Source organism: Anser brachyrhynchus, assembly GCF_964034855.1.
Source record: "Anser brachyrhynchus genome assembly, chromosome: W".
NCBI classification, from domain to species: Eukaryota; Metazoa; Chordata; class Aves; order Anseriformes; family Anatidae; genus Anser; species Anser brachyrhynchus.
Window position 1 is genome coordinate 13,809,501 of NC_137704.1, and position 25,497 is coordinate 13,834,997.

Genomic DNA, 25,497 nt, shown 5'->3' on the forward strand with positions numbered 1-25,497 from the left:
GGGCAGACCGCTGTAGTTATCTCTCTTTTCTAAACAAGTAACTAATCTGCAGCTCTGCACTTTAACTTTTCTTTCAGGTAGTCACAAAACATACTTGATATCATTTTCTGCAAAACTGTAGGTGCAATTTCTTTTTTTTTTTTTTTTCAAATTATAGCTTGTGAATGAATGGCTAGTGGTGTGAGGAGGTGAGTTGCTCAACCTTTTTTTCTTTAAATGCTAAAATTGCATTAAAAAACAATGTTTTGCTAGATATATATTTTTAATGTAAACAGTTGCTGGAACCGGTGTAAGAACAGTCATAAGCAGGGAAAAAGAAATGGTCTGCTGGACTCTGAGTAAGAGGACACTGTGGTGTCTGCATCAGTGGAGGTTTTCAAGATGTGACTGGGCTTTGTGCTAGGTATTCTCATCTAGGCTCCCTTTTCCAGGAGAGGTTGGACCAGGTGATCTTCTGAGGTTCCTTACTGCCTGGGCTGTTCTGTGAAATGTGTCAGTAGTGAACTAAAGGTTCTTAGCTGAGAGGGTGGTTCGGTACTGGGACAGGCTCCCCAGGGAGGTGGTTATGGCACCGAGCCTGCCAGAGTTCAAAAAGTGTTAGGACACTGCTCTCAGACATAGGGGCTAATTTTTTTGGGTGGCCCTTTGGGAACCCAGGAGTTGGACTTGATGATCCTTGTGGGTCCCATCCAACTCGGGATATTCTGTGATTGTTTTAAGAGCAAGCTGCTATGAGGTGCTTCTGGAGTAAGAATCTGTCATACCCACAGCTGCTGGGAGAGCACTGGTTTCATTCTTTGTAATTGACTTGTGGAAATCAGACTCTATAACCTCGGAATGGTTATAAAGCAGGTATGTTTATTTGCTACTGCACGGGCACAAGGGGGATAGCTCCACCTAACTTGCGCACCAACGGTTACTGGCAGCGTGCTTATGTGGGACAATAACGTATTAGTGGGACAAATACGTACTTATTTACTGGGACATTAATTTAGTGGGACAAATACATATTCATTTTATTTCCCTTAAGTCTCTTGTATATTCATCAGGTCTCCGAAGAATCATTAATGTAGGTTCCCGCCCCTATTCACATGCATAGTGGAGTCCTTGGGTGGTCCTGCGGGGCGTACTCTGGTGGTCTTTTATTGAAGGCCAGAAGTCTTCCTTGCTGCTTATCTTCTGGCCTTTCCTGTCTTTGACAGACTTCAGCAGTCAAGCCAGTTCTTGCTGGTTCCATTATCTATGCATATGGTCTTTTATTCCCTTATCTTTGGGTCGTTAACATACAATTGTGCTAGCTAAGACCTAGGAATCACCATCATTTAACTTGTTCCCTGTCTCAGGTCCCCCCTCTTCTTTATCCTAAGCAAATTCTTTTGTTTATAACACTCCTCCTTGATTCAAAGTTTTCATAAAATTCTTACCATTTTCTACTTGGAGGCAGGTTCCTGCTTGGGGTGGTAGGTGAGCCCTGTCCCTGCCCACCTCACCTTCCCATCTACCCTTATATAACAGGTATGGAGCTCTAGAACATGACAGTCAAAACAACAATGTAGACAAAAGCCCGTCCCAGTTGGAGAGGGTGCCTAAGGCAAAGCAACCTACCCCCTGCATCGCTACACCTTCTGTCAAGAAAGAAACAAGGGTTATCATCATAGGGGACTCCCTTCTGAAAGGGACAGAGGGCTCAATAGGCCGACCGGACCCAACCCACAGGGAAGTCTGTTGCCTAGCTTGGGTGAGAGACATTGCTAGGATAGTCACTTGCCTGGTACGGCCCACCGGCTACTACCCGCTACTGGTCTTTCAGGCTGGTAATGACGAGGTAGCAAGTAGAAGTCCGAGAGCGATCAAAAGGGACTTTAGGGCGACTAGTTAAAGGTTCAGGGGCACAGGTTGTGTTTGCCTCTGTCCTTCCGATAGGGGGGATCGATGTTGACGGACTCGTCACATTAACACGTGGCTTTGGGACTGGTGCAACCGGCAGAAGTTTGGGTTTGTTGATCATGGGAAGGTCTACGCGACACCGGGCCTGCTGGCACCAGATGGGATGCGCCTCTCTCAGAGGGTGAAAAGGATTTTTGCTCAGGAGTTAGCGGGGCTGATAGGGCTTTAAACTAGAGTTTAACTAGGGGGACAGGGATAAAACCACACACGCCAGTGATGAGCTAAGGGGTGGTGTGCTAGAATCAGAGGGACTGTGTGCTAGTGAGGTCCTTCGGTCTGCTCCACAAGGTGCTGCGTGCAGGGAGGTGCATTTGAAGTGCTTCTACACAAACACACGCAGTATGAGGAATAAAATGGATGAGCTAGAAGTCTTGGCCCAGTCCCACAGCTACGACATCGTCGGCATAAGCGAAACCTGGTGGGATGAGTCCTGTGGCTGGTGTGTTGCAATAGATGGTTACAGGCTCTTCAGGAGGGACAGGCAGGGTAGGCGAGGTGGGGGGGTGGCAATGTACTTGAAGCATGGGCTGGACTGTGTGGAACTTCAAGTTGCCATCGCCAAAGTTGAGAGCTTCTGGGTAAGGATTAAGGGACAAACAAATAAAGGGGATGTCGTTGTGGGAGTCTATTACAGACCACCTGGCCAGGATGACAATGCCGATGAATTATTCTTTGTGGAACTAAGAGATGCCTCGAGATCAACTCCCCTTGTCCTAATGGGGGACTTCAACTTGCCAGACGTCAACTGGGATCACCACACGGCTGACACGAGCAAGTCCAGGAGGTTCATAAAGCACCTAGATGATAACTTCTTGGTGCAGGTGCTAAGGGAGCCAACTGGGAAAGGTGCCCTCCTAGATCCGTTGCTGGAGAACAGAGAGGGTCTTGTGGGGGACGTGGCAATTGGCGGCCGTCTCGGTCATAGTGACCATGAAGTGGTTGAGTTTAGAATTTATGGTGACAGAAGGAAAACTGCCACCGAAACTTCAGCCCTGCATATGGGGAAAGCAGACTTCAGGCTGCTCAGGGAACTAGTCAGCAAGGTCCCCTGGGAAACTGCTTTTGAAGGCATTGGCGTCCATCAGTGCTGGTCAGTCTTAAAGCACTGCCTCCTAAAAGCACAGAATCAGGCGATTCCAAAATATCAGACGTCAAGCAGGCGGGGCAGAAGGCCAGCCTGGCTGACCAGGGATCTTCTACTGGAGCTTAGGTGGAAAAAGAAAGTGTACGGCTGCTGGAAGGAGGGTCAGGCGACGAGGAAGGAATACAGGGATGCTGTTCATGTTTGTAGGGAGAAAATTGGTGTGGCCAAAGCCCAACTAGAGTTGAAGCTGGCCAAGTCTGTGGGAGACAATAAAAAAGGTTTTTTTAGATATGTGAACAGAAAAAGGAGAACCAAAGAAAACGTGTCTGCTACTTGATGGGGAAGGTCTCCTCACAGACAAGGACATAGGCAAAGCAGAGACGTTTAATGCCTTCTTTGCCTCCGTCTTCAACATTGATGATGGGCTTCAGGACCCAAGGGTGCCCTGAGCTGGAGGACTATGATGGTGGGAATGACAAACTCCCAACCGACCCTGAACGTGTGCGGGATTTGCTGCTCCACCTGGATCCGTACAAGTCCATGGGTCCGGATGGGATTCATCCCAGGGTGCTTAGAGAGCTGGCTGACGTCATCGTGGGACCTCTCTCAATTATTTTTCAATGGCTTTAGCCTCCCTCGTCGTGTCCTTGCAGGCCCTGACAACACTTCTATACTCCTCCCAAGAGGACAGGCCCTTTTTCCACATTTCATAGACCTTCCTCTTCTTTTTGATCTTATAGATGAGCTCCTTGCTCATCCACGCAGGTTTCCTGCCCCCCTTCCCCGATTTCCTACTCTTAGGGATGCACCGATCCTGAGCTTGGAAGAAGTGCTGTTTAAATGTAGACCAGCTCTCACAAGCACCCTCGCCTTCTAGCAACCTAGCCCAGGAGATACCCCCAAGCAGGTCCCGGAAGAGGTCAAAGTTGGCTCTCCGAAAGTCCAGGGTAGCAATCCTGCTTTTTGCCTTACTTCTTCCACCAAGTTCCATCTTGAACTCCACCATCTCACGGTCGCTGCATCCCAAGCTGCCCCCAACCTTCACATCCCTAACAAGCCCATCCCTGTTGGTAAGGACAAGGTCCAGAAGCACCCCCCGCCTCGTCGGCTCCTCCACCACCTGTGTCAGAAAATTGTCTTCAACGCATTGTAGGAACCGTTTGGACTGCTCGTGCCTGGCCGAGTTGCTTACCCAACAGATGTCTGGATAATTGAAGTCCCCCATGAGAACCAGCGCCCGTGATCGTGAGGCTACTACCAGATGCTTGTAGAAGGCCTCATCGACCATGTCCTCCTGATCTGGTGACCTGTAGTACATCCCCACAACAGTGTCTCCCATACCAGCCCACCCCTTAATTCTCACCCACAAGCTCTCCACTTGTCCTTCACCCTCCCCCAGGCAACCCCACCCCCTCACTTCCCCAGCCTGTCTTTCCTAAAAAGGACATAGCCCTCCATGACAGCATTCCAGTCATGCGAGCTGTCCCACCACATCTCTGTGATCACGATGAGATCGTGGCCCTGTGACCGAACACAGATCTTGAGCTCATCCTGTTTATTTCCCATGCTCCGCGCATTGGTGTACAGGCACTTGAGGGAAGCAGCGGGCGCAGTTACCTCTGGAGGGATGCAAGAAGATTCCGGACGGGGTATCGGGATCATTACCATCTCTGAGGAGCCCTCAGACAATCCTATGGGACAACTCCATCCTTTACTGGATGCGAGGGGAAACCTAGTTACTAAGGATGAGGAAAAGGCTGAGGTGCTTAATGCCGCCTTTGCCTCAGTCTTTAGCGGCAATACCGGTTGTTCTCTGGATACCCAGTGCCTTGAGCTGGTGGAAGGGGATGGGGAGCAGGATGTGGCCTTCGCTATCCATGAGGAAATGGTTGGCGACCTGCTACGGAGCTTGGATGTGCGCAAGTCGATGGGGCCGGATGGGATGCACCCGAGGGTACTGAAAGAACTGGCGGAGGAGCTGGCCGAGCCGCTTACCATCATTTATCGGCAGTCCTGGCTATCGGGGGAGGTCCCAGTTGACTGGCGGCTAGCCAATGTGACGCCCATCTACAAGAAGGGCCGCAGGGCAGACCCGGGGAACTATAGGCCTGTCAGTTTGACCTCAGTGCCAGGAAAGCTCATGGAGCAGATTATCTTGAGGGTCATCACGCGGCGCTTGCAGGGCAAGCAGGCGATCAGGCCCAGTCAGCATGGGTTTATGAAAGGCAGGTCCTGCCTGACGAACCTGATCTTCTTCTATGACCAAGTGGCGCGCTTGGTGGATGAGGGAAAGGCTGTGGATGTGGTTTACCTTGACCTCAGTAAGGCTTTTGACACCGTTCCCCACAACATTCTCCTCAAGAAACTGGCTGCTCGGGGCTTGGACTGGCGTACGCTTCGCTGGGTTAGAAACTGGCTGGATAGCCGGGCCCAGAGAGTTGTGGTGAATGGAGTCAAATCCAGTTGGAGGCCGGTCACTAGTGGTGTCCCCCAGGGCTCGGTACTGGGGCCGGTCCTCTTTAATATCTTTATCGATGATCTGGATGAGGGCGTCCAGTGCACCCTCAGTAAGTTTGCAGATGACACCAAGCTAAGTGCGTGTGTCGATCTGCTCGAGGGCAGGAAGGCTCTGCAGGAGGATCTGGATAGGCTGGACCGATGGGCTGAGGTCAACTGCATGAAGTTCAACAAGGCCAAGTGCCGGGTCCTGCACCTGGGGCGCAACAACCCCAAGCAGAGCTACAGGCTGGGAGATGAGTGGCTGGAAAGCTGCCTGGCCGAGAGGGACCTGGGAGTATTGGTTGATAGTCGGCTGAATATGAGCCAGCAGTGTGCTCAGGTGGCCAAGAAGGCCAACAGCATCCTGGCTTGTATAAGAAGCAGTGTGGCCAGCAGGTCTAGGGAAGTGATTGTGCCCCTGTACTCGGCTCTGGTGAGGCCGCACCTCGAATACTGTGTTCAGTTTTGGGCCCCTCGCTACAGGAAGGACTTGGACGTGCTCGAGCGAGTCCAGAGAAGGGCGACCAAGCTGGTGAGGGGTCTGGAGAACAAGTCTTACGAGGAGCGGCTGAGGGAGCTGGGCTTGTTCAGCCTGGAGAAGAGGAGGCTCAGGGGCGACCTTATCGCTCTCTACAGTTACCTTAAAGGAGGCTGTAGAGAGGTGGGGGTTGGTCTGTTCTCCCACGTGCCTGGTGACAGGACGAGGGGGAATGGGCGAAAGTTGCGACAGGGGAGTTTTATGTTGGATGTTAGGAAGTACTTCTTTACAGAAAGGGTTATTAAGCATTGGCTGCCCAGGGAGGTGGTGGAGTCACCATCCCTGGAGGTCTTTAAAAGACGTTTAGATGTAGAGCTTAGCGATATGGTTTAGTGGAGTACTTAGTGTTAGGTCGGAGGTTGGACTCGATGATCTTGAGGTCTCTTCCAACCTAGAAATCTGTGATACTGTAACTCAGCGGTGCTTCCCTTCTGCCTTCAACAGTGACAGCAGTGACAACTTCCCCCAGCCCTTCTCTGTCACTTGTAGCTCCCCTCCCTTCCCCCATCAAACCTAGTTTAAAGCCCTGGTAACCAGTCCAGAGAGCTTGCTCCCCAACACACTTGTGCCCCACTTGCTGAGTTGGAGGCGGTCATCAGCCCACACACCCGGCTTTTCAAAGGACTGACCAAGATCGAAATACCTAAATCCCTGGTCCGGACACCACCCCCTCAACCAGTCATTTACCTGTCCCGTTTTCCTCCTTCTTTCTGGGTCCCGGCCACCCAGCGGGAGGACAGAGGAGAACACTATCTGCACCCCCGATCCCTTCAACATCCTTCCCAGGGATGCAAAGTCCTTTTTAATATACCTCATTTTTCTAGTTGCAGCTTCCCTGGATCCAATCTGAATGACAAGAGGATAGTAGTCCTCCGGTTTAATGAGCTGTGGCAGAGCCTTCCTCACGTCTCTGACACGTGCCCCAGGAAGACAGCACACCTCTCTGGATAGATTGTCTGGTCGACAAATGGGAGCCTCAGTGCCCCTGAGCAAGGAGTCTCCTATCACTAAGACTCTCCGTTCTTTTTTTTGTGGCACTGGTTGTGATGTAGCACCCCACGCTCCCTACCCACGTAGATCCCTACGCTGAGTACTTCCCCCAGTGTTGACACGCTTCTCCGGGTTGCTTCCCAGGTTCGGACTACTGTCCAGACCCTCAACCTCTTCCTTTTCCTGCCTAAGAGCCTCAAATCTATTTCCCAAGGACACCATGGGGGTTGGTGGCATCGTGGGTGTCGGGGGCAAACGTCTCCTTCTGCTGCGAGCTGTGACGAGGGTCCAGCCCCTTTTCTCTTGTGGGCGGTCAAGCCCTCTGTCCTGCATGTGATCTGCTGGGTCAGCTTCTACTGCTGGCAGGGACATAGGAGGGGGCTGCAGGGTATCAGCAGGGGCAGGTTGACACCTCCTATCTGTTACCCTCAGAGACTCCCAGGAGCCCCTCAGGCTGCCGATTTCTCGCTGCAGCCCAGCCACCTGCTCAAGGGGTTCCTTAAGCAGGGCACACCTGCACCCACGACATTGAATTGAATGAGCTGTGACAAAGTACATGTCCTACATGGGTCAGCAGTACAACAGAGCGATCCCCAGATCAGGCTGAGCTGCAGGAGCCCCACACAACTGCAAGCGCGTGCAGGTGTTATTACAGAGCATCCCCAAAAATCAGGCTCAGAGCAGATGATGTAATCTGCAATTGGGCTGAAGTAGCAAAAGCCTCCCCAAGCACTTGTGTTATTCCCAGTTGGGTGATTATTTCCTAATATGCAGCAGCAGAGAGGTCCAGCTGGCAGTCTCCCTCCAGGCTGCGGCACAGCTCGCCCACCACCTGCCCTGACCTCCATGGAAACACTCAACAGCTGCCAGGGCAGAGGGCAAAGCCCAAAATCGAACATTTTCTCAGCCAAGCGCGCTCCTGTCTCGGCAGCACCCCTGCAAGTTGTTCCTGTACTGGCATCCAATCCTCAGTTTGGAGAAGCCAGGCTGCCGTAAAATACCAGCAGCTAGGAGGGATATCTCTGCCCTGCAAGGCACCCTGCCCATGCAAATGTGTAACTGAAGAGCTGAGACATCTTACTGACAGTCCATTTGCTGCATAAATCTCATTTATTTGACTTTCCCTGTTCTCATCAAAAGCTGAACTGTAGGACCTGACAACTGGCCCCTGATTTATGTTGCATGTGCTGCAGATGGCTCAGCTGTGGCACACAGCTCGCATGCAGCTGCTGGCTATTTTTTCTCCTTATGTTTCCAATGCTGGGAAGCAACACACGGCTATCTTTGGACAGCTCTTGAGTCAGAGTCTGGCCCTGCTGCCCTCTGTAGTCGGGCTTTTTGCCAATGAGTGGGCCGCAACACGTGCTGCCATGCTGTGAAACAGCACAGCCAGGAACCACGCAGCTGCCCTCAGGGTGCAGGAGTAGAGACCCCTCTTCCCCCACCAAATTTCCCAACCGGTGCGGTATTGTGTGATAAAGTGGTGCTCAGGGAGTGCCACTGCCCCCAGGAAGCCTACTCAAGCCTTGAGTTATGGTAACACACGTGCAATAAAAAGCCTTTGTGTGTTAGCTGAGTAAGTCCTGAGGCTTTCATTGACAAGCAGGGCTGGTAGCATCCTCAAGGTGTCATCTAATCCATTTTACTATCTCAAAGCATGATCAATTCTCCTTAGCATAATAAATGCTTAAGCAAAGCATTTCTGATCTGCTCTTAAAAGCCTCAAGTGATTAAGATTCCATAATTGTCAGGTCACGACCTCCAGTGCCTTACAACGGCTTCCTTGTTAAACTGCTCTCTAATGTCTGCCCAGATGTGTTCTGTTTCTGACTATGACTTCTTTTCCCTTCCACGATGGGAAAAATTACCTCTTTGAGGCAATTTCCCTTTAGCCCGTTTAACCCATGTGTATATACAGAATAAACAGTTCATCCACCTGTTCTTGCCATCTTGATTTTTAGCCCAGAAAGAACTGAACAGTCATGAAACTGAGGCAACTAATCCTTTCCTAACTTTCTAATTAAAAATCCTGAAGATAAACACCAACTCTCTCTGGCATCTGGAAGAAGAGAGAGATCCCATGGGCATCAGCTCTCTGAACATCCTTTAATTCTTCCCCATCAAGGTGAAAGAAATGAGGTGAGAAAGATCACAAGATGATGAGGCTGTGGCACTTTACTTACACTTCTGTCTTCCTGAGCTTGCAGATTCTTAGAAATCAGAGATACATGTAATCATCATAATCATCAGATGCCAATCTCATGATCCTATTGCTTCAAGAGAGGACATGAAGCAATAGACTGTCTCTTCCTGCAGATCAGTGAAATCAATTTCTGAATTGAAATAAGCAGCAGCTCCTGGTGACAGGCACACCATCACAGACAAGGACATAGGCAAAGCAGAGACGTTTAATGCCTTCTTTGCCTCCGTCTTCAACATTGATGATGGGCTTCGGGACCCAAGGGTGCCCTGAGCTGGAGGACTATGATGGTGGGAATGACAAACTCCCAACCGACCCTGAACGTGTGCGGGATTTGCTGCTCCACCTGGATCCGTACAAGTCCATGGGTCCGGATGGGATTCATCCCAGGGTGCTTAGAGAGCTGGCTGACGTCATCGTGGGACCTCTCTCAATTATTTTTCAATGGTCTTGGGAATCTGGAGAGGCCCCAGTAAACTGGAAGCTGGCAAATGTTGTGCCGATTTTCAAGAAGGGCAAGAAAGAAGATCCTAGCAATTACAGGCCTGTCAGTCTCACGTCAGTGTCTGGTAAAATCATGGAGAACATAATCCTTGAAGTTATTGAAGCGCACCTGGGGACAATGCAGTCATTGGTCCCAGCCAACATGTGTTCACGAGGGGTAGGTCCTGCCTAACAAATTTGATTTCCTTTTATGATAAGATCATCCATCTGGTCGATCAAGGGAAACCAGCTGATGTGATCTTTTTGGACTTCAGCAAAGCTTTTGACACAGTTTCCCATAGGATCCTACTGGACAAAATGTCCAGCATACAGCTAAACAAAAACGTCATATGATGGGTGAGCAATTGGCTGACGGGCAGGGCTCAAAGGGTTGTGGTAAATGGGGCCACATCTGGCTGGCGGATGGTCACTAGTGGGGTCCCTCAAGGCTCCATTTTAGGGCCAGTCCTCTTCAATGTCTTTATAAATGATTTGGATGTAGGACTAGAAGGTGTTTTGAGCAAATTTGCCGATGACACCAAACTTGGAGGAGTTGTGGACTCGGATGAGGGTGGAAAGGCCTTGCAGAGAGATCTGGACAGATTGGAGAGCTGGGCGATCACCAACCACATGAAGTTTAACAAGAGCAAGTGCCAGGTCCTGCACCTGGGACGGGGCAACCCTGGCTATATGTACAGACTGGGCGACGAGACGCTGGAGAGCAGCCCCGCAGAGAGGGATCTGGGGGTTGTGGTTGACAGCAAGTTGAATATGAGCCAGCAGTGTGTCCTGGCAGCCAGGAGGGCCAACCGTATCCTGGGGTGCATCAAGCACGGCATCGCTAGTCGGTCGAGGGAAGTGATTGTCCCGCTCTACTCTGCACTGGTGCGGCCTCACCTTGAGTACTGTGTGCAGTTCTGGGCACCACAGTACAAAAAGGACGTAAAACTGCTGGAGAGTGTCCAGAGGAGGGTGACGAAGATGGTGAAGGGCCTAGAGGGGAAGACATATGAGGAGCGGCCGAGGTCACTTGGCCTGTTCAGCCTGGAAAAGAGGAGGCTGAGGGGAGACCTCATCGCAGTCTACAGCTTTCTTGCGAGGTGGAGTGGAGGGGCAGGTGCTGATCTATTCTCCTTAATCACCAGTGATAGGACCCGCGGGAACGGTGTCAAGCTGAGGCAGGAGAGGTTCAGGCTAGACATCAGGAAGAGGTTCTTCACTGAGAGGGTGGTCGCACACTGGAACAGGCTCCCCAGGAAAGTAGTCACTGCACCAAGTCTGTCGGAATTTAAGAAGCATTTGGACTGTGCACTTAGTTACATGGTCTAAAATTTTGGGTAGACCTGTGCGGTGCCAGGAGTTGGACTCGATGATCCTTATGGGTCCCTTCCAACTCGGGATATTCTATGATTCTACTTGATGGTTGATTTGTTTACACTTATAGGTTTCATAATCATCTAGTCCTTTCCTACAGCACCAAAATGCACACTGTACCAATACACAGGTTAAGAATACAAATAAAAGCAAGATCAGTATTCCTTTAAACAAGTGCTTAAGCCAAGAAAAGTTGGGTAGCCAAGAGGTCATTTTGTTCCATAATTCTCGAAAACCCCACGAGGGGTCACCTTGAACTACCTTATGTAAGATCTTGGTCTTTTCCCAATTATTTTTGAGATCCGTCTCAATTCGTCCTGCCTTATTTACATACATACAGCAACTACTATTTATTAATGTGCATACTCCCCCTTGGGAGGCTAATTAAAGGTTTAGTGCCTAAAACGTTCTTATTGATTTGTTCTACTTGCTTGCCCAAAACTATAATATGTTGTTGAAAATATTGAGACAGGGAACAAGATAAAGGATGTCGATTCCTAGGTCTTAGCTAGCACAATTGTATGTTAACGACCCAAAGATAAGGGAGTAAAAGACCATATGCATAGATAATGGAACCAGCAAGAACTGGCTTGACTGCTGAAGTCTGTCAAAGACAGGAAAGGCCAGAAGATAAGCAGCAAGGAAGGCTTCTGGCCTTCAAGAAAAGACCACCAGAGTATGCCAGATGACTGACCACCCAAGGTCGTATTTGTATGCGTATTTGTATGCATACAAATAGAGAGAGAACCTGTGTTAATGATTCTTCGGAAACCTGATGAATATACAAGAGACTTACGGGAAATGAATATGTGTTTGTCCCACTAACATAAGCACGCTGCCAGTAACTGTTGATGCGCAAGTTAGGTGGAGCTATCCCCCTTGTGTCCGGTGTGTGTGCACAGCGCTGAATAAACATACCTGCTTTATAACTATTCCCAGATTATAGTGTCTGATTTCTGCAAGTCAATACTGGTTTCCTGCTTCTGTCAGAACTTATCTTTGTATGGCATTTGGTAAGGCCTGCCGTACAATATCTCAAAGGGGCTTAGTTTTACCAATACATATTGGTTTCTTGACAGATTTTAGTAATCTGTTCTTTTATCAAATGATTCATTTTTTCCACTTGGCCATTTGCCTGTGGCCTATACGGAGTGTGTTGTTGCCAATCAATCCCCAGCACTTTGCTGACTTCTTGGGTCAGTTCTGCAGTGAAGTGTGGTCCTCTGTCAGATGACATTACTGAGGGTACACCAAATCTCGGTGTAATTTCATTCAACAATACTTTGGACACTTCTCTGGCTTTGTTAGTTCTACATGGGAATGCTCCTGGCTATCTGGAAAAGGTGTCTGTTAGTACCAATAGGCATCTAAACCCCCCCCCTTTTCTTGGGAGTTTGAAAAAATCAATTTGCCACTGTTTCCCAGGAACATTTCCCTTCACTATTGTTCACATTTGGGGTTTGACTCCTGTCTGTGGGTTATTTTTAAGACATATGACGCGCTGTTTCAATACCTATCTGACAATGGTGTACAAATTAGGTCCTATCACTTTTCTACTTAAAAACTGATATAATATTTCAGCTCCCCAGCGTGCTTTATTATGTTCTCCAATTACCATCCAACATAATATGGTATCACAATTCTTCCATCATTTATTTGTGCTAAACCTGTAGGTAACACTTTCCGTTTACATCTTCAATTAATTGAATATCGATTTTAGAATATTCTACTTCATTTTCTAAGGCTTTTGTTAATGCCTGGTTTTTCTGTTCCTGGTACTAGTGACTCTCAGATGCCCATTCTGCCACCCCTTTGGCTTCTGCGTCAGCCAATCTATTTCCTCTTTCAATATCAGTATCCCCTGTTTGATGTCCTTTACAGTGCATAATGGCAACTTTAGTAGGCAGGTATACTGCTTGGAGTAACTTCACTATCTCTTCTGCATGTTTAATTGAGGCTGATAAGAGGCCTCTCTCCTTCCAAATTGCCCCATGTGCACGCACCACACCAAAGGCATATTTCGAATCTGTCCAAATGTTAATTCTTTTCCCTTTTGCCAGCTGAAAAGCTCTTACCAAGGCGATGATTTCAGCCTTCTGGGCTGATGTTTGTTACCGCATATCCTGTGAGGAGACATTCCTGACTTAGGAAGCTGCTGCCATCTATGTACCAGTCCTCCGCATCTTCTAGGTAAGTGTGGTAAGCTGGAGTATACCTTGTCCATGGTCTTGATGCAGTCATGAATGGGTGATCTGGAAACTCTGTTATTAAGGAAAGAGGCTGGGTTCACAGTATTAGTGCCAAAAATATTTGGTAAACTAATAGCCCATTATACACATTCCTTTTCTTCTTTGGTAGCTATTAACAGGTCATCTACGTATTGCAGCAGCGTCCCCTTTTCCTGAAGGGGTTTTCCAAGCTTCAAGATCACAGGCTAGTTGTTTCCCGAATATGGTGGGGCTGTCCTTGAACCCCTGTGGTAACATAGTCCAAGTAAGCTGAGGTTTTTGTCCTCTATTAGGATTTTCCCATTCAAAGACAAAGAGTTTCTGGCTTTCAGTTGCCATGGGCAGGCAGAAAAAGGCATCTTTTAAATCTAGTACCGTGAACCAATCCTGACTGTTTTCTAATTTTGTCAAAAGGTTATAGGGGTTGGCCACTACAGGGTATAAATCTTTTGTGATCCTATTGATGGCCCTTAAATCCTGAACTATGTGATAGGTTCCATCTGCCTTTCTAACTGGGCCTATATTCTGACTCACATTCTACTAAGAGTCCATATTTAAGAAAGTTATTGATTATTCCTTCCATTCCCCTTCTGTCTTCCACCTTTAGTGGGTATTGCTTTTGGCATACCTTGGGAGCATTTTCCTTTAAATCATTTTTTTTTCCAGGTACTACATTCTTTGCTCTCCCAGGTATTCCTGTAGCCCAAACTCCCAGACACTTGGTTCATAATTACATCCATTCAGGGAGTTCTGCTTGGAGCTTTCTCGCCAGGAATAGATTTCAGAGTTTAATATGTTACTTCTATTTCCATTTTCTCTTGTTCAAAAGAAATTTTTGCATCCATTTTTTCCAGCAAGTCCCTTCCTAATAAGGGCCTTGGCAAATTGGGCAAGTATAAAAATTGATGTATTCCAATCATTTTTCCCAATTTAATTTTCAAGCATTGCAAAAAAAATCAAAAACAAACAAAAAACCCCACACTTCTCCTGTTGGCCAGTTGCTCCTATTACATTTACAGACTCAGCACTTTCCCAGAATCAATTTTTGGATTAACACAGAGAGGGAAGCTCCCATATCCAACCTAAAATCCATGACAACTATCTTGGGCTCATCATGATCCCTCTGCCCCAGAGGGCTCACACCCGTGATTTTGAGGTCTCTGCCTCAACCCTGTGTTGTGGTTTAACCCGGCTGGCAGCTAAACACCACACAGCCGTTCGCTCACCCTCCCCCCTCCCTCTCTGGGATGGGGGAGAGAAACGGGAAAGTGAAGCCGGTGAGTTGAGATAAAGACAGTTTATTAAGACAGGAAAATAATAATAACAATAATAATAATAATAGTGATAATGGTAATAGTATTAACAATAATAATGTGTAAGAAAACAAGTGATGCACAATGCAATTGCTCACCACCCGCTGACCGATGCCCAGCCTATTCCCGAGCAGCCGGCCCCCCCACCCCGGCCAGCCACCCCTATATATTGTTTAGCATGACGCCAGATGGTATGGAATACCCCTTTGGCCAGTTTGGGTCAGCTGTCCTGGGTCTGTCCCCTCCCAGCTCCTGCTGCACCCCCAGCCTGCTCGCTGGCAGGACAGAGCGAGAAGCCGAAAAGTCCTTGGCCTGGTGTAAACACTGCTCTGCAACAATTAAAACATCAGCATGTTATCAGCGCTCTTCTCATCCTAATCCAAAACATAGCACCCTACCAGCTACTATGAGCTACTTAACTCTGTCCTAACTGGAACCAGGACACCCTGGAACTACTAACATTCCTACATCCTCTTTCCCTGCTCATTCAACTTCAAACAGCTCTGTTAAATACTACATGCCACACCTTTAACACCTTCAACAACCCTTTTAACACTTCTTTTTATCTTTATCCAGCCTGTACTTTAACCAAAGGCTCAGTCAGGGGCCAGCTTAATTCCATACCTTTTTCCCTCCAGGATGCTGAAACAACATATCAGTATACAACATTTCATCCTATTTTCCTTCTCTCCTCAAAAACAACATTAATATAGTCGATTGATCCATAAAGTGGCCATTTAGCTCCATCCTCAAGCTTATATAGTGGCCACCACTGATTGCAATACTTAATGAGAGTCCTCTTGCTTTCTGTGCCCCCAGTTCCGACAATACCCTTCCAATGTGCCAATATGCACCTAAGGGGGCTTTTCTTTAAAACATCTTTGTTCTGGGTATTACCCATTTCCTTGATTTCCTATTTCCTATTTCCGTCTTCTTCCGAAACGTCCCAGTTCTCTGGGATTAAACTCTTCTTTCCACATACAAACTTTACCATTTCAGATTCTTGATGGGCCCTGTCCCAATCATAAATCCACGTGACTTTGGGAAAACACTTGGGACACTCAGCCTTCTGTCTTCTAGACAAGCAATACCACCTTTTTTCACAAGCTTTACATTTCAACGAGACCCAAGCTGAGTGCCAGTTTTTCTCATGTCCTTTGTTAGTAAGCCCACACACAAAACAAGGAATCACGCCTACATTTCCACCAATATCGGGGTTTAAAAAGGTATTGGGGATAGGTTGTTCCCCATCTAAGGCCACTTTCTGTCCGCCGGGTATTAAATATGCTCCTCCTAAATAAATTTGCTCTCCTCCCCTTCTTACCTAGTTCCCCCCCCTCATTCAAATATTCCCAGGACTTGAGCCTGAACCACCAAAGGAGTTACTCTCTCCGTTCTGCCAATTTGATGATGATCAGGCAGTGTCCCATCCCCCCCCCACTTGGGAAACTGACCAAACACCACCGCGAATATACCAAAACTTCTAGACTGTTACTTAGATAATGCTCTCACCTTCCTCCTTGTCACACTCAAAACATTTAAGAACAAAAATAGGATTACAAGATACATCGCTGGGCCCGTGTATTGGGCACCACCAGTCAACACTTGGATAAAACAGCACTTCCTTTTGATCTGTCATGCGCTTTGTTTGTCTCTGGACGTTCCCCTCGCAGAGAATACGGAACCGCGGATCGGAACTCCGCAGTTGCTTTGCAGCGATGCTGTGTCTCACTCACACAGCACAATCATGCAATTGCACAAAGAGGCCCCTTGCACTTCTCATTCATACCACAAGAATATATCACTTGATACAAACAAGTCTGGTTATTGTTTTATCTCTGGCCATGTTCCTTGTGGAGTAACTCACTTCACAACAATACTTTGTCTCAAACACATACACAAATGCTCTCAACATGAGACACCCAGACATCCACAAATAAGACATACAATTATTAACACTCCAATTAATATCCCTCCAGCAGCTGAAAATATTACCCAGGTAACCTTGTCACAATTGTGAGGGGCCTGCTTACCCTTCTCCTGCTTCTTATACAGTCATTAGCAGGTCTGCAGATCTGTCCTGGCTCCCAATACTGGGATGCAGCAGTAACCTCAGATTTGCTCGATCTACTCCCAAGATTGCTAGTGGCCGCTCTGTCAGTCAGCAAATCCCCTTGACTGCTCTGTCAGTCAGCCTGTAGGGTACCTTCCTTCCATACAGGGACTATGCTGAACGCCAGATGTCTCTGTGCGGTTTACCAGCAGCCCTGGACAAGCGTGGGTGTCCCCTACGAGTTCCTGGCCCCCTTTGTTAAACATACTGTTTGTCTGTGGCTTCAGGAGGTCTTTGCTCCCGAGATGAGTGGCTGGGAGTAGAGGCTCCTCCGAGGAAAATACTCGGGGAGCGCCTAGGGGCATCCGCTCCACAGTCAGTCCCACAGCCAAGCAGAGTGTCTCCTGCCTTGCTTGCCAAATTGACTTGTGGAAATCAGACTCTATAACTTGGGAAGGGTTATAAATCAGGTATGTTTATTCAGTGCTGTGCACACATGCCGGGCGCAAGGGGGATAGCTTCACCTAACTTGCGCACCAACGGTTACTGGCAGCGTGCTTATGTGGGACAATAACGTATTAGTGGGACAAATACGTACTTATTTACTGGGACATTAATTTAGTGGGACAAATACGTATTCATTTTATTTCCCTTAAGTCTCTTGTATATTCATCAGGTCTCCGAAGAATCATTAATGTAGGTTCCCGCCCCTATTCACATGCATAGTGGAGTCCTTGGGTGGTCCTGCGGGGCGTACTCTGGTGGTCTTTTGTTGAAGGCCAGAAGTCTTCCTTGCTGCTTATCTTCTGGCCTTTCCTGTCTTTGACAGACTTCAGCAGTCAAGCCAGTTCTTGCTGGTTCCATTATCTATGCATATGGTCTTTTATTCCCTTATCTTTGGGTTGTTAACATACAATTGTGCTAGCTAAGACCTACAGGAATCAACATCCTTTATCTTGTTCCCTGTCTCATCATGAATCAGTTCAGTAACACCTAAAAAGATCATGTACAATGAAGATGAGGCTATCATGATGTTTATTAAGTAGGTCAGGCCTTATTTGTTTGGGTGAAACTCATTTCCTACTGACTTGGCAGTATTTACAATTCTAAAGGACATTTGCTTTGCTAAAAGCAAAACAAAAATGTTATGAAGGATGTATATGTGGCCAGGTATTGATTGATAAGGAGCATGCACACTGTCTTTGATACAATTATTTGTGCAGTAGAATATATTAATAGTATAAATTCCACGATAGTTGTTCTTCAGGAACTACTAATACCTCTGTTTAAATCTCATTTTTTGCTTTTTAATCATTTTTTATCTTCAGAAATCTCAGAGCAAACCGTGCTGTGAAGGAAACACTCAGTAGTCCCTCCAGTGGGTATTTGGAACCTGTGAGTTCAAGGTGTGATGAGACAGAATCACAGAATCATCTAGGTTGGAAGAGACCTCCAAGATCACCTAGTCCAACCTCTGACCTAACACTAACAAGTCCTCCACTAAACCGTATCACTAAGCTCTACATCTAAACGTCTTTTAAAGACTTCCAGGGTTGGTGACTCAACCACTTCCCTGGGCAGCCCATTCCAATGCCTAACAACCCTTTCGGTAAAGAAGTTCTTCCTAACATCCAACCTAAACCTCCCCTGGCGCAACTTTAGCCCATTCCCCCTCATCCTGTCACTGGGCACGTGGGAGAATAGACCAATCCCCATCTCGCTACAGCCTCCTTTAAGGTACCTGTAGAGAGCGATAAGGTCGCCCCTGAGCCTCCTCTTCTCCAGGCTGAACAACCCCAGCTCCCTCAGCCGCTCCTCGTAAGAGTTGTTCTCCAGACCCCTCACCAGCTTCGTTGCCCTTCTCTGGGCACACTCGAGCACCTCCATGTCCTTCCTGTAGTGAGGGGCCCAAAACTGAACACAGTACTCGAGGTGTACTGTGTTCAGTACTCGAGACCAAACAGCAGGTAGTTTTTTGTCAGATTTGTTTTTATCTGAAGGGATGCTTTGTTCCATGCCCTCTCTACCTAGTCTTACTGCCAGCTCTGGCAGATAATTTCTTATATTTTTGTGTTTGTTTGTTTGTTTTTCCTGCTGAAGTGAATCTACCCAAGAAAGGCTGAGCCAGCTTTGGTGCAAAGGAGGGAGGAGGACTGCCCACTCATGAGCAGGGGGTAAAAACCATCTCAATTAGCGGCAGTGGGTTGTTAGACTGGCTGGGCTGTCTCTGCTGATCTGACCTTTGGAATCCTCCTGGCCTTCTTCACAAAAGTGCAGTTTTCAAAGAGAGCAAATTCTGTGCCTTTACAAATGAGTCCGTGACTTGAAAGTATTTCTCATGTACAGGTAGATATTGAAAAGTTTCCACATACTGGTACTTTCTATGTGTGGTTGAAAAAATAAAATAATTTGTTGAAAAAAGCTAGCCTAGAAGTTTTTATAGGATTGCTTTTTTGAATCAATATCTGTGCATCTGAAAAGGAGAATGACATTTCTGAGCAATGTCTAATTAAGTATCCATCTGTGTCTGTAAGCACCACAGCTTATTTTTCAGTGCTATGTTGTTCTCATTTAAGAAGGAAACTGTTCTTTCTCTTATGTTACCTTGAGATCACCTTTTCTAATAGCATTGCAAGAAAATAGAGTGACAAGAAAGGACGGGAGTTTTTCAGTACAGTCTGTTTCTCTTTATGACCTATACATCTCTTGAATAAAGCTAAATCATTTTTTTTCTTCTTTGAGATGTGACCTTCCTTGGCATAGATATTTTACCCCCCAAGTCTGCATTCTTCCCTACAGTGAAGTCTGTTTGAATCACGACAAACCTTCTTCCCCCGAGATAAATGTGCAGTTTTTTATACATATAGTAACATTAGAGTTATTGCAGATGAAGCTAGGAATGTCACATAAGCCAGTAGGGCAGACTTGAGTCCGTGGCATCTGGAGGTGCTGAGGAGGCTGCTGTGAAATCTGTGAAAACTCATGGTTTTGGGGGGAGGTTGCCGAAGACCAGAGCAAGGCAAATGCTACTCCCTTGGTCAGGAAGGGCAAGGAGGAAGATCCGGGGAGCTCCGGGCTGGTTGGCCTCACCCTGCTGCCCAGCAGCATTACGGTGCAATCCTCCTGGAGGCCATTCGCAGGCACGTGAGGGGTGCAGATGTGGTTGGAAACAGCCGTCGTGCATTTATGAAGGGTAATCACATCTGAGCAGCAGGTATGGTATCCCTGGACCATTGGCACCTCTGAAAAAGGCATGTGTACCCTTCTGGTAGTCAGCTTGGTGGGAGATGGACTGGGTAGGCAGGTGGTGAGGTGGGTGGTGGCAGTCTGCTCAGCTGCTTCAGGTTATGCTCGTAGTGTGGAGTCCAACTGGCACCTGGTCGCAAACACAGGAATGGGGGTGCCGAGGGGTTGTGGGATCTGTCTGCAGACATGCCAGAAGTCTGACAGGACCAGGCTGTGGCCAGCCCGATCTTATGGTTCCTGGTCTGAGTGGGCAGGAGCTGGGAGCAGAGACCATCGGACCAGACCCTTTGTACAGAAACTGTCCGTGGTTCTGTGACTATCAGAATTTGGGTTGCTATAGTTTGGTATTTTTATAAAGTTACTGCAGCCTGATTGAAGAGAGGTCCGGCATGGTTTGAGTAGTCAAAGCAAGATCGTGCATAATAATAAAAGGCTTCCTTTTGGATTTAGACTCTCAGCAAGGTCACAGCATGTAGATGAAACATAATTTTTTTTGTCTGATAGACCAGCGAAATGGGACGTCAAGTACTGATGTCCTTATATTCCCTTTGGGGGCTGTGAGTAGATGATGTTCCTGGGTAGGACACTTGCAAGAAAAAAATCCCTAGTTCATTTGGGCCACCCTTTAGCTCTGCGTTGGGCTCCCCTAACTAAAAGGGTGAAGGGTGCAGAAGCTGTTCTGTAGTTACTAGCTTGAATTTTAAAATGCAGTTCTTTTGGCCAGGTTAGTATTCTTTCTGTATGTATTTGAGCAACCAAGTTTGTTCTTGCATGAGCAGAAATCACATTTCAGAGTTCCTTGGAAGGGTATTTTTCTGTTCAAAGTGTATTACCACAGCAAAAGCTGGGAGTTGCACTAGCAGATACAGTGCAAAGCCCACTGTGAATGGCTTGCCAAGAGTTATATATTCATCAAATCTCTGCTTCACTTTCATGTCTCCTAGGAAAATTATTTGGTAATGTAGATTTGCAGATGAAATATGTAGAAATAATGATTTTATTACAGCATTGGGATGCGGTTATCTCAAAGGTGTATTCATCATGTGGGTTTGTTGATACTGCGCTGTGGCCTGGTAAATAAATGGTCTCTTACGTGATATTTATTACATACATTAAATTACCATCTCCAGAAGTTCTTCTTTTAAGCTGATTTCAAGAGAATTTTTCTCAGTGCAAATATTGGAAACATTTTTCTATATATAGATTTTTTCCTTTATTTTAAACTTATTCTATTCTTTTTTTTTATGTGAAACGGTGTTTCTACTTGTTTTTTGTTTCCTTTTTCGTATTTAGTATTTATTATTTCGTATTTATACCTAGAAATGTCACCCATGCCTTTCTTGTGTTGTCTTAACTAAGTTTTCTTTCCTTAACTGGTGTTTCCCATATTTATTTTCATAAATCCCTTGCATCATCCAGCATTTCATTCATTTGCCTGAAGGAGACACGACCTCTATTTTAATATTCTTTTGAAAGTGAAGTTTCAAAGTGGGTTAGGGCAGACAGCACAACCCTGAGCTTCTCACAGCATCTTCCTGAACCAGGGAAGCCTTACTCTGTACTACAGGTAGCAGCATTCACTTACAGGCAGCTTGGGCAAGATGGGGAAACACGAAGGATTGTCAGGGCATAGAAAAATCTCTCTGTACCACCCATGCTCTCTTAGGCTGCTCAAGTCCTATTTGCCCTTGTCTGCAAAAGTGCTGTTTTAAAATAGTAAAGCTTAATATTGCTTTTCCTTACGTGTCTATGCTTTTTTTTGAACTGCCATAAATTTGTTGTTTTCTGTACTTCTAAACCCATGAACCATTTGTTCCACACAATTAATCTATGAGTGAATGTGGTGACTAAGAACTTCCTTCACTTTTTTCTTGCATTGAGTTCCAAATGAAAACTTGGGTTGAAGGCAGTGTGAAAAATTAAGATAAAATGATAAATGTTGTACTGCTAAAATTTTTTTATAAAATCCCTGAAGGTGCTCTAAGTGCTGCTTAGTTGATAATGTACAAGTTATTAATCAGAAAAATAGCTTGTTTTTTTTTTTTTTTTGTACTTGTGCTGAAGCAATGCAATTTATTAAATTATAATTTGAAGTAAAATAGCGGTGTGGGTGGATGCTGTTTGTTGCTTGCAGCCCATACTATTTGATGCTGTTTTCCTGGCAGATTTAAGAGAAACTACGTCAGCCTGTAGGTTCTCATACAACCAGGACTTGTACGGGAGCCTTTCAAGGAGCACTGAATGGTGTTTTAGATGCTCCTGATACGTCTTTACGCATGGCTCATGTTGGTACTGTAAGTTTGTAAATTATCATAAAAACATTAGATTATAAAGTTTGGAGTCCTGATCAACTGCAAAGAGATTTCTCATAAATATGGAAACTGAACGATGTTCTGGGCTGTCCAGGCAGATGGCTACAAGTCTGGGAGTTTTCACTCTGGCTTTGTTTATAAGTGCTAAAGTTCTTCATTAAAATGTTTAAAGGTCTAGGTAAAGAAGTTTAGCATATGTTGCTTATAATGCACTAGTTTAAATCTTTATAAAGGAAAAGTTCATAAATATTTTTTGTTTTCTGATTTGTTTTGATCTAGTGAGATGAGAAATGTTTCCTGTGATTCCAGTGCTGTTTTTCATAAGCATGTAAAAGGAAGAGTAGATTGGTGTAACAGGATGAGTTCACGTGGAAAAAGTAAATAAAAAAAACAATATGGTACTGAGCAATGCTCTCTGTGATTGAAAGCAACAAATTGATTGAGTTATTTGGGTAAATGATTCTTACTGTTCTGTTCTTGTGCAGGCTGCTGTGTTGCTGAAAACCATATCTAGTTGACCATATCTGATCTTCCAGACCGCGTGCTCCATGCTTTGAGACCAGGAGAACCTTGGTGTTCTGAAATGAAGATGGAGGCAGTGGGAAAAGCAGAAGAACTTCTCAATTTGGAAGTTCCTCTAAAGGCTTCTGAGAAGCAGGAGACCACTCCTGATGAAGACGGACCTATAGAACTGGAGCCACATCCTCAGAAGGACAGTGTGCCTGCTGCGTCAGACTCTGCAGTGCTCTCTTCAATGCCTTGCTTACTGATGGAACTGAGGCGAGACTCCTTGGAGTCTCAGCTGGCATCCATGGAGAGTGATAAGCCAACGGATGGTCGAGTTTATGAGAGTGACTCTTCTAACCACTGCATGCTTTCCCCTTCTTCCAGTGGGCATTTGGCTGACTCAGACACATTGTCTTCCACAGAAGAGAATGAGCCCTGTCAAGCTGAAGCTGCTGTTGAGGGAGACCCTTCGGGGGTGTCTGGGGCTGCAGTTGGGAGGAAATCCAGGCGATCCAGGTCCGAAAGTGAAACTTCAACAATGGCTGCCAAGAAAAACCGACAGTCTAGCGATAAGCAGAATGGTCGAGTTACCAAGGTAAAAGGTCATCGAAGCCAAAAGCACAAAGAAAGAATCCGGCTGTTAAGACAGAAGCGGGAGGCAGCTGCTCGCAAGAAGTACAACCTGCTACAGGACAGCAGTACCAGTGATAGTGACCTGACGTGTGACTCGAGCACGAGTTCATCAGATGAAGATGAAGAGGTTTCAGGGAGCAGCAAGACAATCACTGCAGAGATACCAGGTAGAGGATGTTTTTTAAACTGAACTGTAACACATCTGACATCGTTTCTCAGCTGTCATGCTAAATTAGATGAGTGACACTTGAGAAAAACCAGGAGAACTGCAGCTCTGTAAATTTGAAGACTGCAGTATATTAACAAGATATGGGCAAATTGTAAAATCTGTTCTGAGGTTTCAGTGCACTTTTGCACGCCAACAAAGCGTAGAAATGGTAAATCGGAGGAAAGACTATTTTTGAATTCTGGAATTTTCAGATCTCTTCCTTTGTAAGCCTATATGAATTCCTGTCAGTGCTGTTAAATCCCATTAGATTGTGATAATCTAATAAATACATTCTTAAGATAAGTGGCCAGCTTTGCTTTAATATATTAAGACCACAGCTCTGCAGCTGTGTTTGAAGTAACACGGCATACCTCTTGCCTGTGTTATAGTAAGGCCCTGTTCACTATTGCACTTACACTGTGCTTTCAGCTCTCCGTTTCAGTGCATGCAAACCTACTTAGCCTTATTGTAAATTCTTGCAGATTGCTGCTGGTCACCTATTTTGGGACAGAATTACGAATTTGTTTACACAGGTGCCCAAGCTGTTTCCAAATCTAAATTTTCAGCGTTTTAGACAGAGCTGTTACTGTTTTCCTATGTCATAAGGATCTATAATTTCTATATTTTTAATTTTCTCACACATCCATGTTAAAAGATGGAAGGCAGCAAATTATAGGGGCTTCCTTATGATTTTATTAGAGAAAGAAAGATGAATTCTTCAAGTTTCTTGTCTGCTGAGTCTTTGTTGTTTTATTAGCCCAAGTGCCATGGACAGGATTTTGTGTGAACTACTCTTGCAGAATATTATACCATAGAACCACCATCATATGGCAATCAAAAATAAAATCACATAAAAATAAACTTTTTGGCCTGCCAATTTTTACTGGGTTACATGTCTTTTTGCCTTCTGTGCTAGAAGTTTTTTGGAGATAAGCTTATGTAAGGCAAGAAGATTGAAAGGAAAACTGCAATAATTAATCTTAAGTTTCTGATTTAATGTTTGCTAGAATAGAGTTATTTAAAATATTTGCATCAGATTTTACAAATAACGATCACTGTTCTAACTGGCTTGATTATGGTGAGCAGTTCTGCCACCAGGAGAACTGGCACTTTTCCCACATATTGCTAGGAAGCAGGTTGCACAAAGGAAGTTAATGTTTATTGGAAAGTCTGGGAAAGGCATAATCCTCCTATAATTATTGTGCAGTAAAATTTTAATAGAGACTCTAAAATTATTTTTACCAGACCTCTAGCTTTCATAGTTCTGTGCATTTTTATTTACTATATTTACACTTTGCTGGGCAATTAAGACCTAATATAAAGCCTGTGGAAGAAAACTTTCTTTCATTGAGTTTTGGACAGCTCAGCCCCTCTACTCCCAAAACAACCCACTCACCCCCAGTACAAAATCCCCCAGGGTATATTGTTTTCATTTTTTAATGAAGTTATAAAGTACCTTGTGACCCAGAAAGGTACCACCTGGTATTTTCAGATCTGCCTAGATTTCTGACTTGCAGTGCTGAGATCTGGAGGCACTTCAGGGTACTTTTCTGTGTCAATTGGCTCCTCAGTATTTGAGCTCCAGGTCTCGCCATGAGAGGTATGCATTGAAAAGGTCCCATTGTAGTGGATGGAAGAACCTGTAGATTTAATGATTATTAAACCAATGCCTGATTTTACCTGGGTTGCAAGATGTGGGAGTGCAAAACCCATCCTGGAGAACAGTGACCTTTATTTTTTATTTGGTAGCTCCTATCACCCACCTGGCACTGAATTACATTTAAGGCATCAAAACATTTGAGCAGTCCTTCTGGAATTAGGCACAACATGTACCTGCCAGATTGCGGTTTTCCTTTAAACAGAAACAATGTTGGTTTGTGGG

At 45.9% G+C, this 25,497-nt stretch overlaps 1 protein-coding gene across 4 annotated transcripts in view; it reads left to right on the top strand.

Annotated features, from left to right (window-relative positions):
• Nucleotides 1-25,497, top strand: part of ARK2N (arkadia (RNF111) N-terminal like PKA signaling regulator 2N) — a 64,990-nt gene that overhangs the window by 12,904 nt on the left and 26,589 nt on the right. For 3 of the 4 annotated variants that reach the window (XM_080572296.1, XM_080572293.1, XM_080572294.1), the window contains exon 2: nt 22,753-23,574. In XM_080572296.1, the coding sequence (XP_080428422.1) occupies nt 22,851-23,574 (724 nt within the window). In that variant the 5' untranslated portion in view covers nt 22,753-22,850. Of the gene's footprint in view, nt 1-13,175; nt 13,306-22,752; nt 23,575-25,497 lie in introns of all 4 variants that reach the window. The other variant, XM_080572295.1, reaches the window with a different exon arrangement.